Source organism: Mobula birostris, chromosome 27 (assembly GCF_030028105.1).
Source record: "Mobula birostris isolate sMobBir1 chromosome 27, sMobBir1.hap1, whole genome shotgun sequence".
Classification (NCBI taxonomy): Eukaryota; Metazoa; Chordata; class Chondrichthyes; order Myliobatiformes; family Myliobatidae; genus Mobula; species Mobula birostris.
The window spans coordinates 28,212,765-28,226,409 of NC_092396.1; the positions used below are offsets into that span (position 1 = coordinate 28,212,765).

At 42.5% G+C, this 13,645-nt stretch overlaps 1 protein-coding gene across 1 annotated transcript in view; it reads right to left on the reverse strand.

The window, feature by feature from the left end:
• The window catches only part of igsf21a (immunoglobin superfamily, member 21a), a 436,269-nt gene that overhangs the window by 301,070 nt on the left and 121,554 nt on the right, over positions 1–13,645 (reverse strand). The window contains exon 3 of the mRNA XM_072245023.1: positions 9,302–9,423. Coding sequence (XP_072101124.1) covers positions 9,302–9,423 — 122 coding nt within the window. The remainder of the gene's footprint in view (positions 1–9,301; positions 9,424–13,645) is intronic.

Consider the following 13,645-nt stretch of genomic DNA (forward strand, 5'->3'; position numbering starts at 1 on the left):
GCACATACCTGCCTGCGCAAGGCTTCATGGTCATGGTAGTCTTTCTCGGGGTGAACAAGTTTAAAGTGACCGCCTTTTCTTGTAAAAGCGAAATGTGTCCTCCATAATTTCGGAGGTCTGTAAAGCTTTATGGAAAGCATTGCAGCCAGAGTTCCTTCCTTGCCCTTCAGTCACCCAATGGGAAGATATTGCAGCGTAGGAGGAAATGCAATGCTACCAAGCGGACCAATCACCGTTGTTTGTACCTACGGCGTCGAGTTAACGCAGAAGTATAAATCAGCCTTAAGGCAACATACAAAGTGCAGGTGGAACTCAGCGAGCAAAGCAACACCTATAGAGGGAAATGGGCAGTAGATATTTTGGGTTGAGACCTTTCATCTGGACTACTGAAATGTCTTGACTGCGAAAGCTCGGCTGACCATTTTCCTCCGTAGATGCCGCCTGACCCACTGAGCTCTTCCAGCACTTTGTATGTTGCTCCATTTGCAGCATCTGCAATCTCTTATGTCTCTGAAAACTTTCCCTTAGCCTTAATTAAATCATTTAAATTTATGTGAGTCTTGGATATAAAACTTATTGTGCTTAGCACAGAGACAAAGATTGAATTAGTACAAGGATTATTAATGGACACAGACACTTTGAGCTGAATGGCCTCTTTCTGAGCCATAAGGTTTCTTCCATTCTATAATTGTTCTTCAAGTATGAACATTTTCAATAAGGATCAATGAACCATTCACCTATGGAAGGTATGACAATTCTGTCTCCACTTGATAAATGATGATTGTAAAATAACACAACAATATCTTTAAAGAAACTGACAAAAATTAAGTCTTTGACATTTGGACCTGAAACAAAAGGACAGCTAAGCAAATCATAAGGACTTTCAATAACCGTGATTGATTGTATGAAGGCACAATACAGAAGTAAAAACAGTTTCACTGAAACTCTTTGCTTCACAGTTTGCTACCTAGAGTCATTCTGTCAATGTTGGCAAACAGCCAGTTGGCAGTGTGTTTCTGCCATCAATAACGCAAGGTTAAAAATTATTCTCTGAATTATCTTATTCGGCAACTATTGAAGATTTGCACTGCACTAGGAGCCATTGCACTGCAGTCACCACCTCCTGAAGACCCTCCTGAAAGAGAGAGTGAGGTAGAGAGGTAAATTAAAGAGGCCGAGGGCTTGTATCAGAAGATGTACTGTGTGATTCAATCCTGTGGGTTGTAGGAGGGGAGCTGGAGTAAGGGAGGTAGATAGAGAAAAAGAAAGTCACAGTACTAGACGATGCATCTGAACGGTCCCAGTGATACAAGTTCAAAATTCTTACCCCGTGTGATGCCTATTTGCAGTTTGTACATTCTCCCTGTGTCTGCATCAGTGTTCCAGTTTCCTCCCACATATGATAAATGTAAAGGTTGGTAAATTCATGGGACACGACAAACCGTGCAGGTGAATGGCAAAATCCAGAGCTGGAATTGATGGAAATGTAAAAAAAAAAAAATAGGTTACAGGGGAATTAGTGAGAGAATGGGATTATTCTGTAAAATGGCTTAGATTTGAAGGGTGGAAATGGTGTCCTTCTATGTCATAAGTGTAATGCCCTGCTAAAGATTTTACTGCTAATGTTGTAGGGTATTTCATTTAATGGCTTTCTGTAGATGCAGTGTGTTCTGCTGGTTGTGGTTGGATTACCGTTAAAGATAAGGGGTTGTTGTGATGTTCATGCCTAGGGATGTCGCGTCATCCAATCAGGATGGTGGATTTGGGAGAAGGTTCTAGAGAACGCTGGGCAGAGAGGTTTTGTGATGGACACTGAGGTGGGTCAATGTCTTTTTGGCTGGAGATGGAGAAAGAAGAAGTTCTAGAGAACTGGCCATAGGATTCGATCTAACAGAATGCATGATTTGATGGAGTCCAGGAGGGGAAGTCCTACCGGCAATTGGTGAATAGGAGTTGGCATTGTCAGTACACCGGACATATCAACTTCTGGAAGATTTGAACTCTAACTTGTGCACATTTGACTGTTTTAATTATGATGGGCCCTTTTGTTTTTTTTTCTTCTTTCTTCTTTAATAACTGTTTGGTTCAGTTAAAATTTATAAATATACTTTCTTTATAATTGCATGCTGTGTGTGATCTGTTACTTCTTGCCAACAGGCAATTACATGGGGCCAGTACTTACACAGTATTCACACAGATTGGGGTTCGGGTGGGCAAGGCAACCCAACTTCCCAGTTTTGGTGGGACCCAAGTCATATTGACCCTAGAGGTACGAAGTCTGAGAAAGGGAGTTCTCTTACCACTGAGTCTGATGACAGTTAGCAAATGGCAAATGAGCTGCATCTCCAGGGATGCCTGGTAAAAGGGGGTTTTATTGTGGGGGCTCATCCGGGATTTGATTTGGCGAATACTGTACAATTGCTCAAAGAATTGATTAAGTAGTTTGTGTATTTAAGCCTGTGTTAAACTATTGCCTGGGGCAGGGGTCCCTAACCTTTTTTGCACCACGAACTAGTTTAATATTGATGATATTCTTGCGGACCGGACAACCGGGGGGGGGGGGGGGGGCGGTGTCCAAGTGCAACAGTGTATGACAGGGAATGAGGAAAGGTGCAGCTGACTCATATCGTTTCATATCGCCAAATCATATTGTTTCCTCGTGTCCCGGTAGCATATCTTTGCGGCTGGGTGGTTGGGGACCACTGGCCTGGGGAAGTGATTAAGCACTGCTGCAATTCAAAAAGATCACTTGTAACTAAAGCTTGTACTTTGAGGGGTGGATATCCGTAGCCCAGATGAATTGCTGATAAGGGTTTTAAGTTTAGGGAAAGTTACAATCATGAAATGGCAGTTTGACTAAACGGTGGGCAATGGTATCGTTTTAGTTCAGACTACCAATGACATGATCGGAATGGATCTGCCTGTTACTCTTGGGGTATGTGGAGAGACAGGGTCATGCGCCATCCATACTCTCAGAGAAGAGTGGAGTGTCGCTGAGGGTACTGAATTGGGAGTCGAGTCTCCTGTAGCTGAGGGCAAGGACTTTAAAGACAAGTTGCTCTCGTTTCTGCAGAGAGAAGGGAAGGAGTTTTGTGATGAGTCCTCCAGCGAGGGTGAAGATTCTAAGTTGGCGTCACCAATAATGTCCCTGGTGGATAAATGGCAAAGTGCACAGGTGGTTAGTCAAAGTTATCGTAGAATGAGAATGTTCTCAGGAGTGAAGCCCACCCCCGACTGGGAGGAAAAATATGAGACTTGGGCGGAACAGGTATCTCAGGTGTTGGATGAGTGGCAGTGCTCTGATAATGTGAAAAGACAGCAACTGGTAGAGAATCTAAAAGGTCTGGCTGCTGAGATGGTGAAGTTCTTAAAGCCAGAGAACCCATTTGCCACTTCTGCGAGCTACATGCAAGCACTAGAAAGCGTTTGTGGCATGACAGGAAACCCAATGGAGCTTATGACGGGGTTAGGCGCTTGTTTCAGGAGAAAGGGGAGAAATTTCCAGCCTACATTTTTCGACTAGAGAGACAGCTGGTTTGCTTGCAGCATGAAGGGGCCATTCAACTGGCTCATGTGAATCGATATATGATGTACCAAGTGGTGATGGGCACACAGTCACGTGATGTGATTGCTTTAAGCCTCTGAATGTCTCATAGGATGTGCCCCCTCCCTCATTTGTTGAGTTGATCAGGGAAGTAGATAGGAGGAAAATGCGATGGGGAGCAGCGGGAGGCCCTCATCGGCAGGGCACAGTCCTCGGTAGTAGCTTCTGTTGCCGAAGTGACCCCTGATGTCACACAGGCGGGGGCTTTACAGGACTTCGTGAGAGATTTTAGAGCTGAGGTATCTCGGTTGATATCGGCTGGTGCTGCAACAAGCATGACAAGGCTGAGAGGGAGCTGGACCCGCTGGTGGGATGTACTAAACGGAGGGCTGTTATTTAACGGGGTCCCTAGAAAAGGAGAGCAACTGCTATTGTCTGTTACGGCCTGGCGTCTCAGAGAGAACATATTCCAATCAATGTATCAAAGAATATTCCACAGCGCGAAACCCTATTCCTGAAAGCTTAGTGGGGCCAAGCTCCAGTGTATCCCTAGTAATGGAGGGTATTTATGCTAGAGCTATACTTGACACAGGACCTCGGGTTACTCTGCTGTACAGATCTTTCTACAACCAGTATTTGATACATTTACCATTGACATCACTCAGTGTCCTAGAGTTTTGGGGCTTTAGTACTGATGACTACCCGTATGATAGTTACTTGTCATTGAATTTGGAGTTTTCAGAGGCAAATGTTGGAATAGCTGAGGCCCTTGAAATGTTAGTGTTGGTCTGTCCGGAATTGATTGAGAAGGGTGATGCTTCAATTCTTGTGAGAACAAATTCTCCTATTATGAGGAGGCAAGTGGGAGCCTGCAAGGAAAGAGCTGCAGAGAACTTTCTGAAAATTTTGTCCATCCACTGGTGTTCAAAGCTGTTTTCAAGAAAGTGCTGGATGATGAGCACAAACGAGGAACTGTGTGGTATACCCAGTTCAAACCCATCATGTTACAGCCTGGGGAAGTAGCTAGAGTGATGGGAAACCCCAGATTTCCCTGAATGCCTGATGCAGAGGCCCACCTGGTGGATGCTCCAGAAGACCATGAAGTGGAGTCACACTCACCTGTTGGGGTACTGGTGAGGCCTGAACTGCAGAGCCCATCAGCTGTACGAGTAAACAGGATGACAGTGATTGTCAGGAACACTTCAGAGAAATAGGCCACCTTCAGGCAGGGGATGCTGATAGCGCATCTTTTTCCAGTGACAGTAAATGTCTAGTTTCCCTCTGAGGAAACCAAGAGGGAGACCATCTTCTGGATCAGGCAAGTTGACAACCAAATCATTCAACTTTGATGACTCCCTGGTACCTGAGGGTTGGAAGTGGAGACTGATGGAGAAGATGTTAAAGTTTGAAGGTGGCTTTTCTGCTGACAAGACTGTTGCGGGTTGATGAGACTCGTCACACCTTCTGAGTGACACAGGACAGCCCTTTCAGAGAAAGAGCTCAGCGATTAGCACCAGCAGAGGTGGAGGATGTTTGGCTGCATCTGCTGAAACTGAAGGACGCTGGGATTATCATTGAGTCACAGAGTCTCTATGTGTCACCCATAGCAGCAGTAATGAAGAATGGGAATGTACGAATGTATGTTGACTATCGAACACTGAACCAACATACAGTCCCTGACCAGTATACTGTTCTGTGGATCGAGAATGCACTGGCCTGCTTGAGTGGAGTGAAATGTATCGGTGTGCTGGACCTAAGGAGTGGGTATTATCAGATCCTCATGAGTGAAGCTGGCAAAGAGAAGACGGCATCCATATGTCCCCTTGGATTCTTTCAACTTGAAAGAATGCCCCAGGGCATATTAGGAGCACCAGCTACTTTCCAACATTTCATGGAGAAACTTGCTTGAGGTACTGATGTACCTTGATGATCTCATAGTGCTCAGGTCCACCCTGGAAGAGGTAAAACCAGAAGACAGTTATGGGCCTGGCAAAATTCTCAGTCAGAACCACCTTTTACCTCAAGGACAGGATGTGCGTGTTGACCCAGAGCCTGAGGTGGATCCTACAGCTAGTAGGAGGACTTTGTGTCGAAGTGGGAGAACAGAAAGAGAATCAGTGGAGAGACAGGAGGGCATAAGTAATAAGCAGGGGAAGGCCTCTCCAAGTAGACAGAAAGGATTTCAAGGAGTGCCTGAGACTTAAGAAGCGGAAGATGGGATAAGGAGCCCTCAAAGAGTCAGGAAACCCCCAGATAGGCTGGCCTCTAATGCACCGGGAGAACAGAGTGTTGTATCTATCCCCCTAGTGAGATATGTCACAAATGGATTGGAGGTCATGACAAAGATTCCTTTGAAAACTGTGTTATTAATGATGGGTTGGTAAATTTCAAAGTCATGAGGACATGACTATTTTTGCTGAGGGTAGAGTGCAACCCCCTGTTTAAGCTTTTATTGCTAGTGTTGTAAGGTATTTCATTAAATAGCTTTCTGTAGAAGCAGTGTGTTCTGCTGGTCATGTTTAGGTTACCATTAAAGATAAGAGGTTGTGATGCTGATGCTTAGGAATGTTGTGTCATCTAATCAGGATGGTGAAATTGGGAGAAGGTTCTAGAGAACACTGGGTGGAGCGGTTTTGTGATGGACATTGGGTGGAGGTCGTTTCAGCAGGAGATGAAGAAAGAAGTTCGAGAGATCTGGCTGAGGGATTCAATCCCAGGGGAATGCACAAGTCAATAGAGTCCAAGAGGAGAAGCCGTACCGGTGATTGGTGAATAGGAGTTGGTGCTGTGAATACATCAGACACATCAGCTTTTGGAAGATTTGAGCTCCAACTTGTGCACATATGACTGTTCTAATTATTTTGGGCTCTATTGTTTTTCCTTTTTTCCCTTTCTTTTTTAATAACAGTTTGGTTACATTAACATTCATAAATATACTTTCTTTATAATTGTATGCAGTGTATGATCTGTTATTTCTTGCTGATAGGTAATTGCATGGGGGCAGTAGTTACACAGTAGTCACACAGATCAGGGTTCGGGTAGGTGAGACATCCCAGCTTCCCAGTTTTAGTGGGACCCAAGTCCCACCGGCCCTAAACGTATGGAGTCTGAGAAAGCTGGTTTTCTCTCTGCTGAGTTTGGTGGTGGTTAATGAGGGGCTAACGAGCCACATCTCTAGAGACACCCAGTAAAAAGGGGTTTCATAAGAAAATATGATAATATGGCATAGAGTATTTCTACATAGAAATTCTTTGTAAGGATGAAGTTCATGGGGGCTGATATTTTTGAGGCAAGATAAAAAATACAGAGGAATAACACGAGAGCATGGAAAAAAATTAGAGATTGGTAATAGGAAAGATTATCTAATGCAATTAACAGCTACTATAGAGAAGTTGGCAATTCCTGTACAAGCTCCATCTTATTAGGAATGTCAAGAGTTAATTAGTGTTGAAATTTGACTTCTTGAGTTAGTATTCTAATTAGATTTCAAAAGTAACTTTGCTTAAAGAGATTCTGATGAACTGATCATTTCTCCGTTGATCACTGTTGACCCATAACATAATCGGGACTTTGTCGTGCATATTTTTGTCCAGACTGTCAGAAATTACTGTAGAAAGATATCATAATCAGGCGAGGATGAAATTCAACAGCACACTTTGGAAAATTATCAAAATCCATCACACAGAGGAGATCAAGTGCCAGCAAAAGTATTTCAGACATCTTTCTGCAAAGTAAAAATTGGATTTTGCTGAAAATTTAATCAGTTCATCACCACTCCAATATCAAATAATTCTTACAATCAAATTTGTCAAGCTGTGAGGCGAGAAGTGTTTAATCAATAATGACAGGGATTGTTTTGGATTCTCTCCATCTTACACAAAGTTTGGAGGCAAAGAGCAGAGGTGGTGCGGGGGTGGTATCAGGCCAGTCACTCACATCTGATGTGGTGTAGGTTGTTTCTTCCTGTGGCAGCTATGCTGAAATACCATCAGATATGCATTGTGTTGGATCAAAACAGGCAACTCCAAAGAGCAACTCGGCACCTACAAGACTCGTTCCAAAGTTCCAGTCACATGGTTGGTAGGGAGGCATATTTATGAATACACCAATTTGGTCATGGCCTGCTATGATTTGAGTCCAGAATGGGCTCTTCACCGACCAAGATGGGAGAGAATGAAAGGCTTGGTTTAGTGAGCAACATTGGAATTGGGGATGGGAAACTGGCACAAAGGAAGAACTCTGTACTTAATTCATGTCTTGTACTTCCTTTCCTTTCCCCACATTATCTGTGTCAAGAAGCCCCGTTCACAGAACCTACCCAGCAATCACATTAAAGGGAATCCCACAGAGAACGGAACCAGAGTATAAAACAGCATTACTCACTGATTGAGCTGAAAGCCACAATTCCCAGTAAACATCTATATGGAGAGGTGAAGCCGGCCACAAGCTGACCACAGTGTGACAGTATAAGGTTCTGTGCAATATGTTCCCTGTGCTGAGAGAGCTCCTGATTACAAATAACATGCTGCCAAGTGCAGCCCTGGCTTTATACCCAAAGGAGATAAGCTTAAATCAAGTCATAGTGAGAAGGAGAGGCCATTTGGCCCATTGTGCTTATTCTGCCATTCAAATATCTTCATCCTACAAAAATATATGCTTCACATTGAAAATGGTTAGTTCTGTTTTAAAATCTATTCCCTTTTGTTCTGGATTTCCCTAACAAACATTTCTCTGTTTTTTTTTTAGCAAATGCCTTTATCATTTTAAACACCCCAATTAAATTGCTTCTTAACTTTGAACTCTCAGAAAAACAGACCTGCCCTCATTATGTAACCATTGGGGTCATTCTGGTGATTCTGTTCCACGTGGTTAATAAATGTTTCTTTGAGTTCTGGTGATGAAAGTTAAAAGTAGTCTTCCAGTTGAAGACTCATCAGCTGAAGTATTAATTCTTCACTTGAGTATTCAATCTTTGTTGAAATAAAGACCAGCAAATTTTGGATCGTACATGCCCACCAAATGAATACTTCTTATGTGAACCCTAGACGTGACAAGTGTTCGATGTGAAGTTCCATGGACATTGACATGGCATCACTTTATTACAGCAGCTGCTATCTGCTTCCTTATTGAAAAAGAGGAGAAAGAACTTTCACACAAATCCAGCAATGCCCAGCTAGATTTGGAGGTGGAATGAGGAACCAATTATATCAGAGAGATTTGAAAGCCTATTTTTATTTGTTAAATAGCAGAGGTAAGTGGCCTTCCAAAACATTGATGATCACATTATGACAGGTGCTTTTGCCTGAAAATAAAATGATAGTTTCTTTCTTTTTTTTTGCGTGTGCCTGCGCGCGTGTGGGTCTGTGCGTGTGCATCTGTGCATGTGCGTCTGCGTGTGCATGCGTGCATCTGTGATGATGTCTTTTTCGTGGCTTTTTACAAGGCGCGGAGCGAGAGAGAGAGAGAGAGACTGTGTGGCGCACCACTCCTCACACAGACATTTTCGCAGTATTTTCCCTTTATTTTACAAGGTCGAGTTGCAATCTCGACACTCAACCCGGCACAGATGGAAAGTGTAATCGGGACAGACCCGACTGGTTTCGAACCCGGGAACCTCCGCTCCCGGGTCCGGCATCGATGTCATTGCGCCACCAGCCAGCCCTACATGATAGTTTCTCATCTATTCTATCAGCAGTGATTTGCTCTGTGTAAATTAGGCAGTGCCATCATTATCGAGAACAGGTAAAACTGACTTACCGCACGGTGGACTGGTAGACCAAGTCTTCCCTCTTCTGATATTCATCAATGTGAGTGTAATTTGTAGAGAACAGGGCATCATATGTGAATATTTTCTGTTTGATAGTTCCTCCATCTGTCACCTGGTATCAAGGAATAATACATCAGAGTCAACAATGAGTGAGTGAAAATTAGAAAGTCTTTTTTATCAGCATCACACGGCACCTAAGGCATTTTTACATTCCCCAGTGAAAATGGCAAAGCAAAAGAATAGTCAGAATATTAGAGTTGACACATGAGAGGATCTCTGTTTCTAAGCAACTCTGCCATTACACTTGGAATGCGAAGGCAGGAAGATAGTGCTTTCCATTGAGAAAGAGAAATAATGTAATTCTACTGAGCGTCTTCGTTGCCAAAGAATTCTCTATCAAATAATTTCCAGAAATTACTGAGACACTGAAAATCAGAGTGAAAGAAAGAACAAAGGGAGGTATTCATTGAAGAGGAGGAGAGCACGAAGAGGGTATCAGTTAGAGATAGAAGGGTGTATTAACTGAAGGGGAGACTGGATTGATTTCTCTTTGGACCAATGGCATGGGACCCTGCTAGTATAATCAAGGATCTCTTCCACTCTGATCATTCTCTCTTCTCCTCTAACCCAAGATACAAAAGATTGTGAGCACATACCAACAGACTCAAGAACAGCTTCTATCCTGCCCCAATCAGACTCGTAAACATCTCATATGCTAAAAGATAAACTGTTGAATCTCTTGATCTCCAGTCTACTTAGTTATAGCCCTTGGACCTTATTTAACTTCCTTCACTGCATTTTTACCCATTTACCCATTACCCATACGGGATCAATAAAGTATGTCTGTCTATCTATCCATCTATTTTCTCTAAAATGGTATGCTATATTCTGTTTTCTATTTTCTTTTTAATACTTCAGTAGAATTATCAGTGGCTTGATCTGTTTAGAAGAACTGCAAAACAGAAATGTCTTTCACCGTATTTTTGTACATGTAATAATAACACCGGACAACACATTTTTTCACAAGTATTGCTTCCTCAGAATTTTTTTTTGTTTATGATAGATCACTTGAAGCTGAATGCAAATATAATTTCAGACTACTTGTATCACGTAAGAATTTAGAGAAGCAAGAAATTGACTTTTATTGAATATAATGTGTTCAATTGCATAATGGATTTGACACTTTGCAATAGTTCAACCAAGCAAAAAATGCTTTGTTCATGCTTTTCAGTGTCGGAGACTTCTCCTTACAGCCAACACTGACAAATTCCAGTTGCCCTGATTATCGTATCTCCATGACCACAATGTCCTGGTGAAACCTTTCACCATGCTCATCACTGCCAGTGCCAAGAGTTGCAGGGAAGAACTAAATGGGAATGCAGAAGATGAGTTTTCAGTAACATGGTTTTGTATTCTTGAAGCATGTTGTCAACCAACCGCAGGTAGTTTGATGTTCTGTAGTTGCCAAAAAAATTTTGAACAACATCCTTGATTGCCCCCCATGCAATTTTCTCTAATCCAACTAGAAGTTGTTCAAACTGACTGTCATTTATGACCCTTTTGATCTGTGGACCAACAAAAATGCTTTTGTTAATTTTGGCATTAGTTATTCTGACTTAAATTATGAATTGTAATAACAAACGTAGGCTATTTCAAAAAAGTGTCACACCATTTCCTGTTAATGAGTTGGATGATGTCCTCAGGTTTTTCAAGGATTGCTAACAGGAATCGGGCAGTGAGCATGTCAAGTATGTTCATTTATTTATTGATTTATTTACTGAGATACAGTGCAGAATAAACCCTTCCTGCCCTTGGAGCCACACCACTCAGCAACCCCCTGATTTAATCCGGGCCTAATCACGGCACAATTTACAATGACCAATTAACCTACCAACCTGTGCTGTGAGGAGAAAATGGAACACCTGGCAGAAACCCACATGGTCATGGGGAGAACGTACAAAATCCTTACAGGCAGCTGCGGGAATTGAACCGGGGTCACCGGTACTGTAAAGCATTGTGCTAACCATTATGCTACAGTGCCGTCTCACGGTACTAAAATAACATTTTATTTTAGTAAACTTTGTGTACAAATTATTTCAGTGCTCTTGAAGCCTCTTAACCCTTTTGTCATTGTTCCTAATGCTTTCCCTGAGGGACTGCGTTGGGAACCACTGGTGTATTATGTATTGAAATTCACACTTTCATAGGGTGTGAAGTTTAAAACCATCGTAAGAGAAAAGAATTTGCAACTTATGGTCTCTCACAAATGGGCAAATTGATGCAGGTATCAAGAACTTAAAACTGGCAGCGTCTGTGGAGGGAAATGGATAGTTAGCATTTTCGATCATCTGGACTTAGTCCATTTCCCTCCACAGATGCTGCCTAATCCACCGGTTTCTTCTGTCATTTTGCTCCAGATTCCAGCATCTGCACTCTTGTGTCTCCTTAACAGAAGGAAGCAGGAGCGTTGGATGCCATGTCCAATCCTCACTCTCCTTTTATCACCTCTCTCAGTAACAGCAATATCAGTACTGACTGGATGGTGAGCAGAAAAGGGACAGGGAGTTTCAACTGGGAATAGTAGACAAAATCTGATGACCAACTTTATGACTGAACAGGGCAGATCAGACTCCTCAAAGTCTCTCACCTGTACTTTCTCTACCGAATGTGACTGAGAGAAAAACACAATTGGGTTGTAAACTACTTCCTAGCAAGATAAAGTTGTCCCTGAGGCAAAGAAGCTGTCAGTTCAGGAGACTTAAAACACAAATATCTGGCATAGGCTGTAGGAGCTATCGCACTGGTAAATTCAAAGTCAAGGTTCAAAGTAAATTTATTATCAAGGCACATATATGTCACCATATGCAACCCTGAGATTCATTTTCTTGCATGCATACTCAATAAATCCACAGAATAATAACATAATGGAATCAGTGAAAGACTACCCCAACCTTGGGCGTTCAATCAGCCTGCAAAATGCTGGAGGAACTGTACAAATACAAAAAGAAATAAATAATAATAATAAATAAGTAAGGAATAAATATTGAGAAGATGAAATGAAGAGTCATTGAAAGTGAGTCCACTGGATGTGAGAACATTTCAATGATGGGGCAAGTGAAGTTGACTGAAGTTGTCCCCTTTGAGTCAAGAGCCTGACGGATGAGAAGCAGTAACTGTTGCTGAACCTAGTGGTGTGAGTCCTGAGGCTTCTGAATATTCTTCCTGATGGCAGCAGTGAAAAGAGAGCACGTCCTGGGTGGTGGATGCTGCTTTCCTGCTGAAGTGCTTCACTTAGATACAGATTTTAAGAATACATTATGTTTGAAGTGAAGGGTGGCTGAGACATCTTTCCCTCATTCCTAACTCGGCGCAACTATGAACAACTGAGAGGAGCTGCTATGCTAAACAAGTCAGGTTCAAAGTCTGCCTATATTGAATTCTATCTGCCATAGTTGTTTCATTTGTGGGCGGCATGATAGTGTACTGGTTAGCCTTTAGAGTAAAGGCGACCCGGTTCAATTCCTGCCACTGCCTGTTAGGTGTTTGTACATTCTCTCCATGACTATGTGTGTTTCCTCCGGGTGCTCTGGTTTCCTCCCACGCTCCAAAGATACACCGATTGGTAGGATAATTGGTCATTGTAAATTGTGCTGTGATTAGGCTCAGATTAAATCGGGGGTCTGCTGGGCGTCGTGGCTTGAAGGAACAAAAGGGCTTGTTCCACGTTGCACCTCAATAAATAAACAAGTATAGCCTGTGAAGATTTCTTGGTAAATTAATGCTTCCAGCTACAATGTTAACTCTGCCATGAATTTTAATGTTATCAGCAAATTTGGCCACCTGGTTTTGCATCTCTTCATTAAGTTTATAAACGCTGTTGCTTCAGTTAGTTGTGGAACAGGGCTGGAAACAGACGTGAGTTGGAGAATCAGCTATGATGCCACGATTGATCAACTCTCCATATAGTCTACCCCTGTTCCCACATCCAATTATACAATCTAGAATGAAAATTAATTGGAGCATCAAGCTGGAGGAATATTAACAGAAGTGCTTTCTTACAGGTGTGATGTTAGTCTGAAGCTTGGCTAATCAGGTGAAGTTGGGTGTGGAATTCATCACTGCCACTCCATTATTACTGTTCATTGTGAGATTCACATTATATCATATAAGACTTTGCTGGGAGCACTATGTCAAGAAATCTATAATTCATAGTATCACAACAACACTGCAGAATCCATTTTCAACTGCAGCACCTACATCCTCCTCCAAACAACAGGAATTCTGCAGATGCTGGAAATTCAAGCAACACACATCAAAGTTGCTGGTGAACGCAG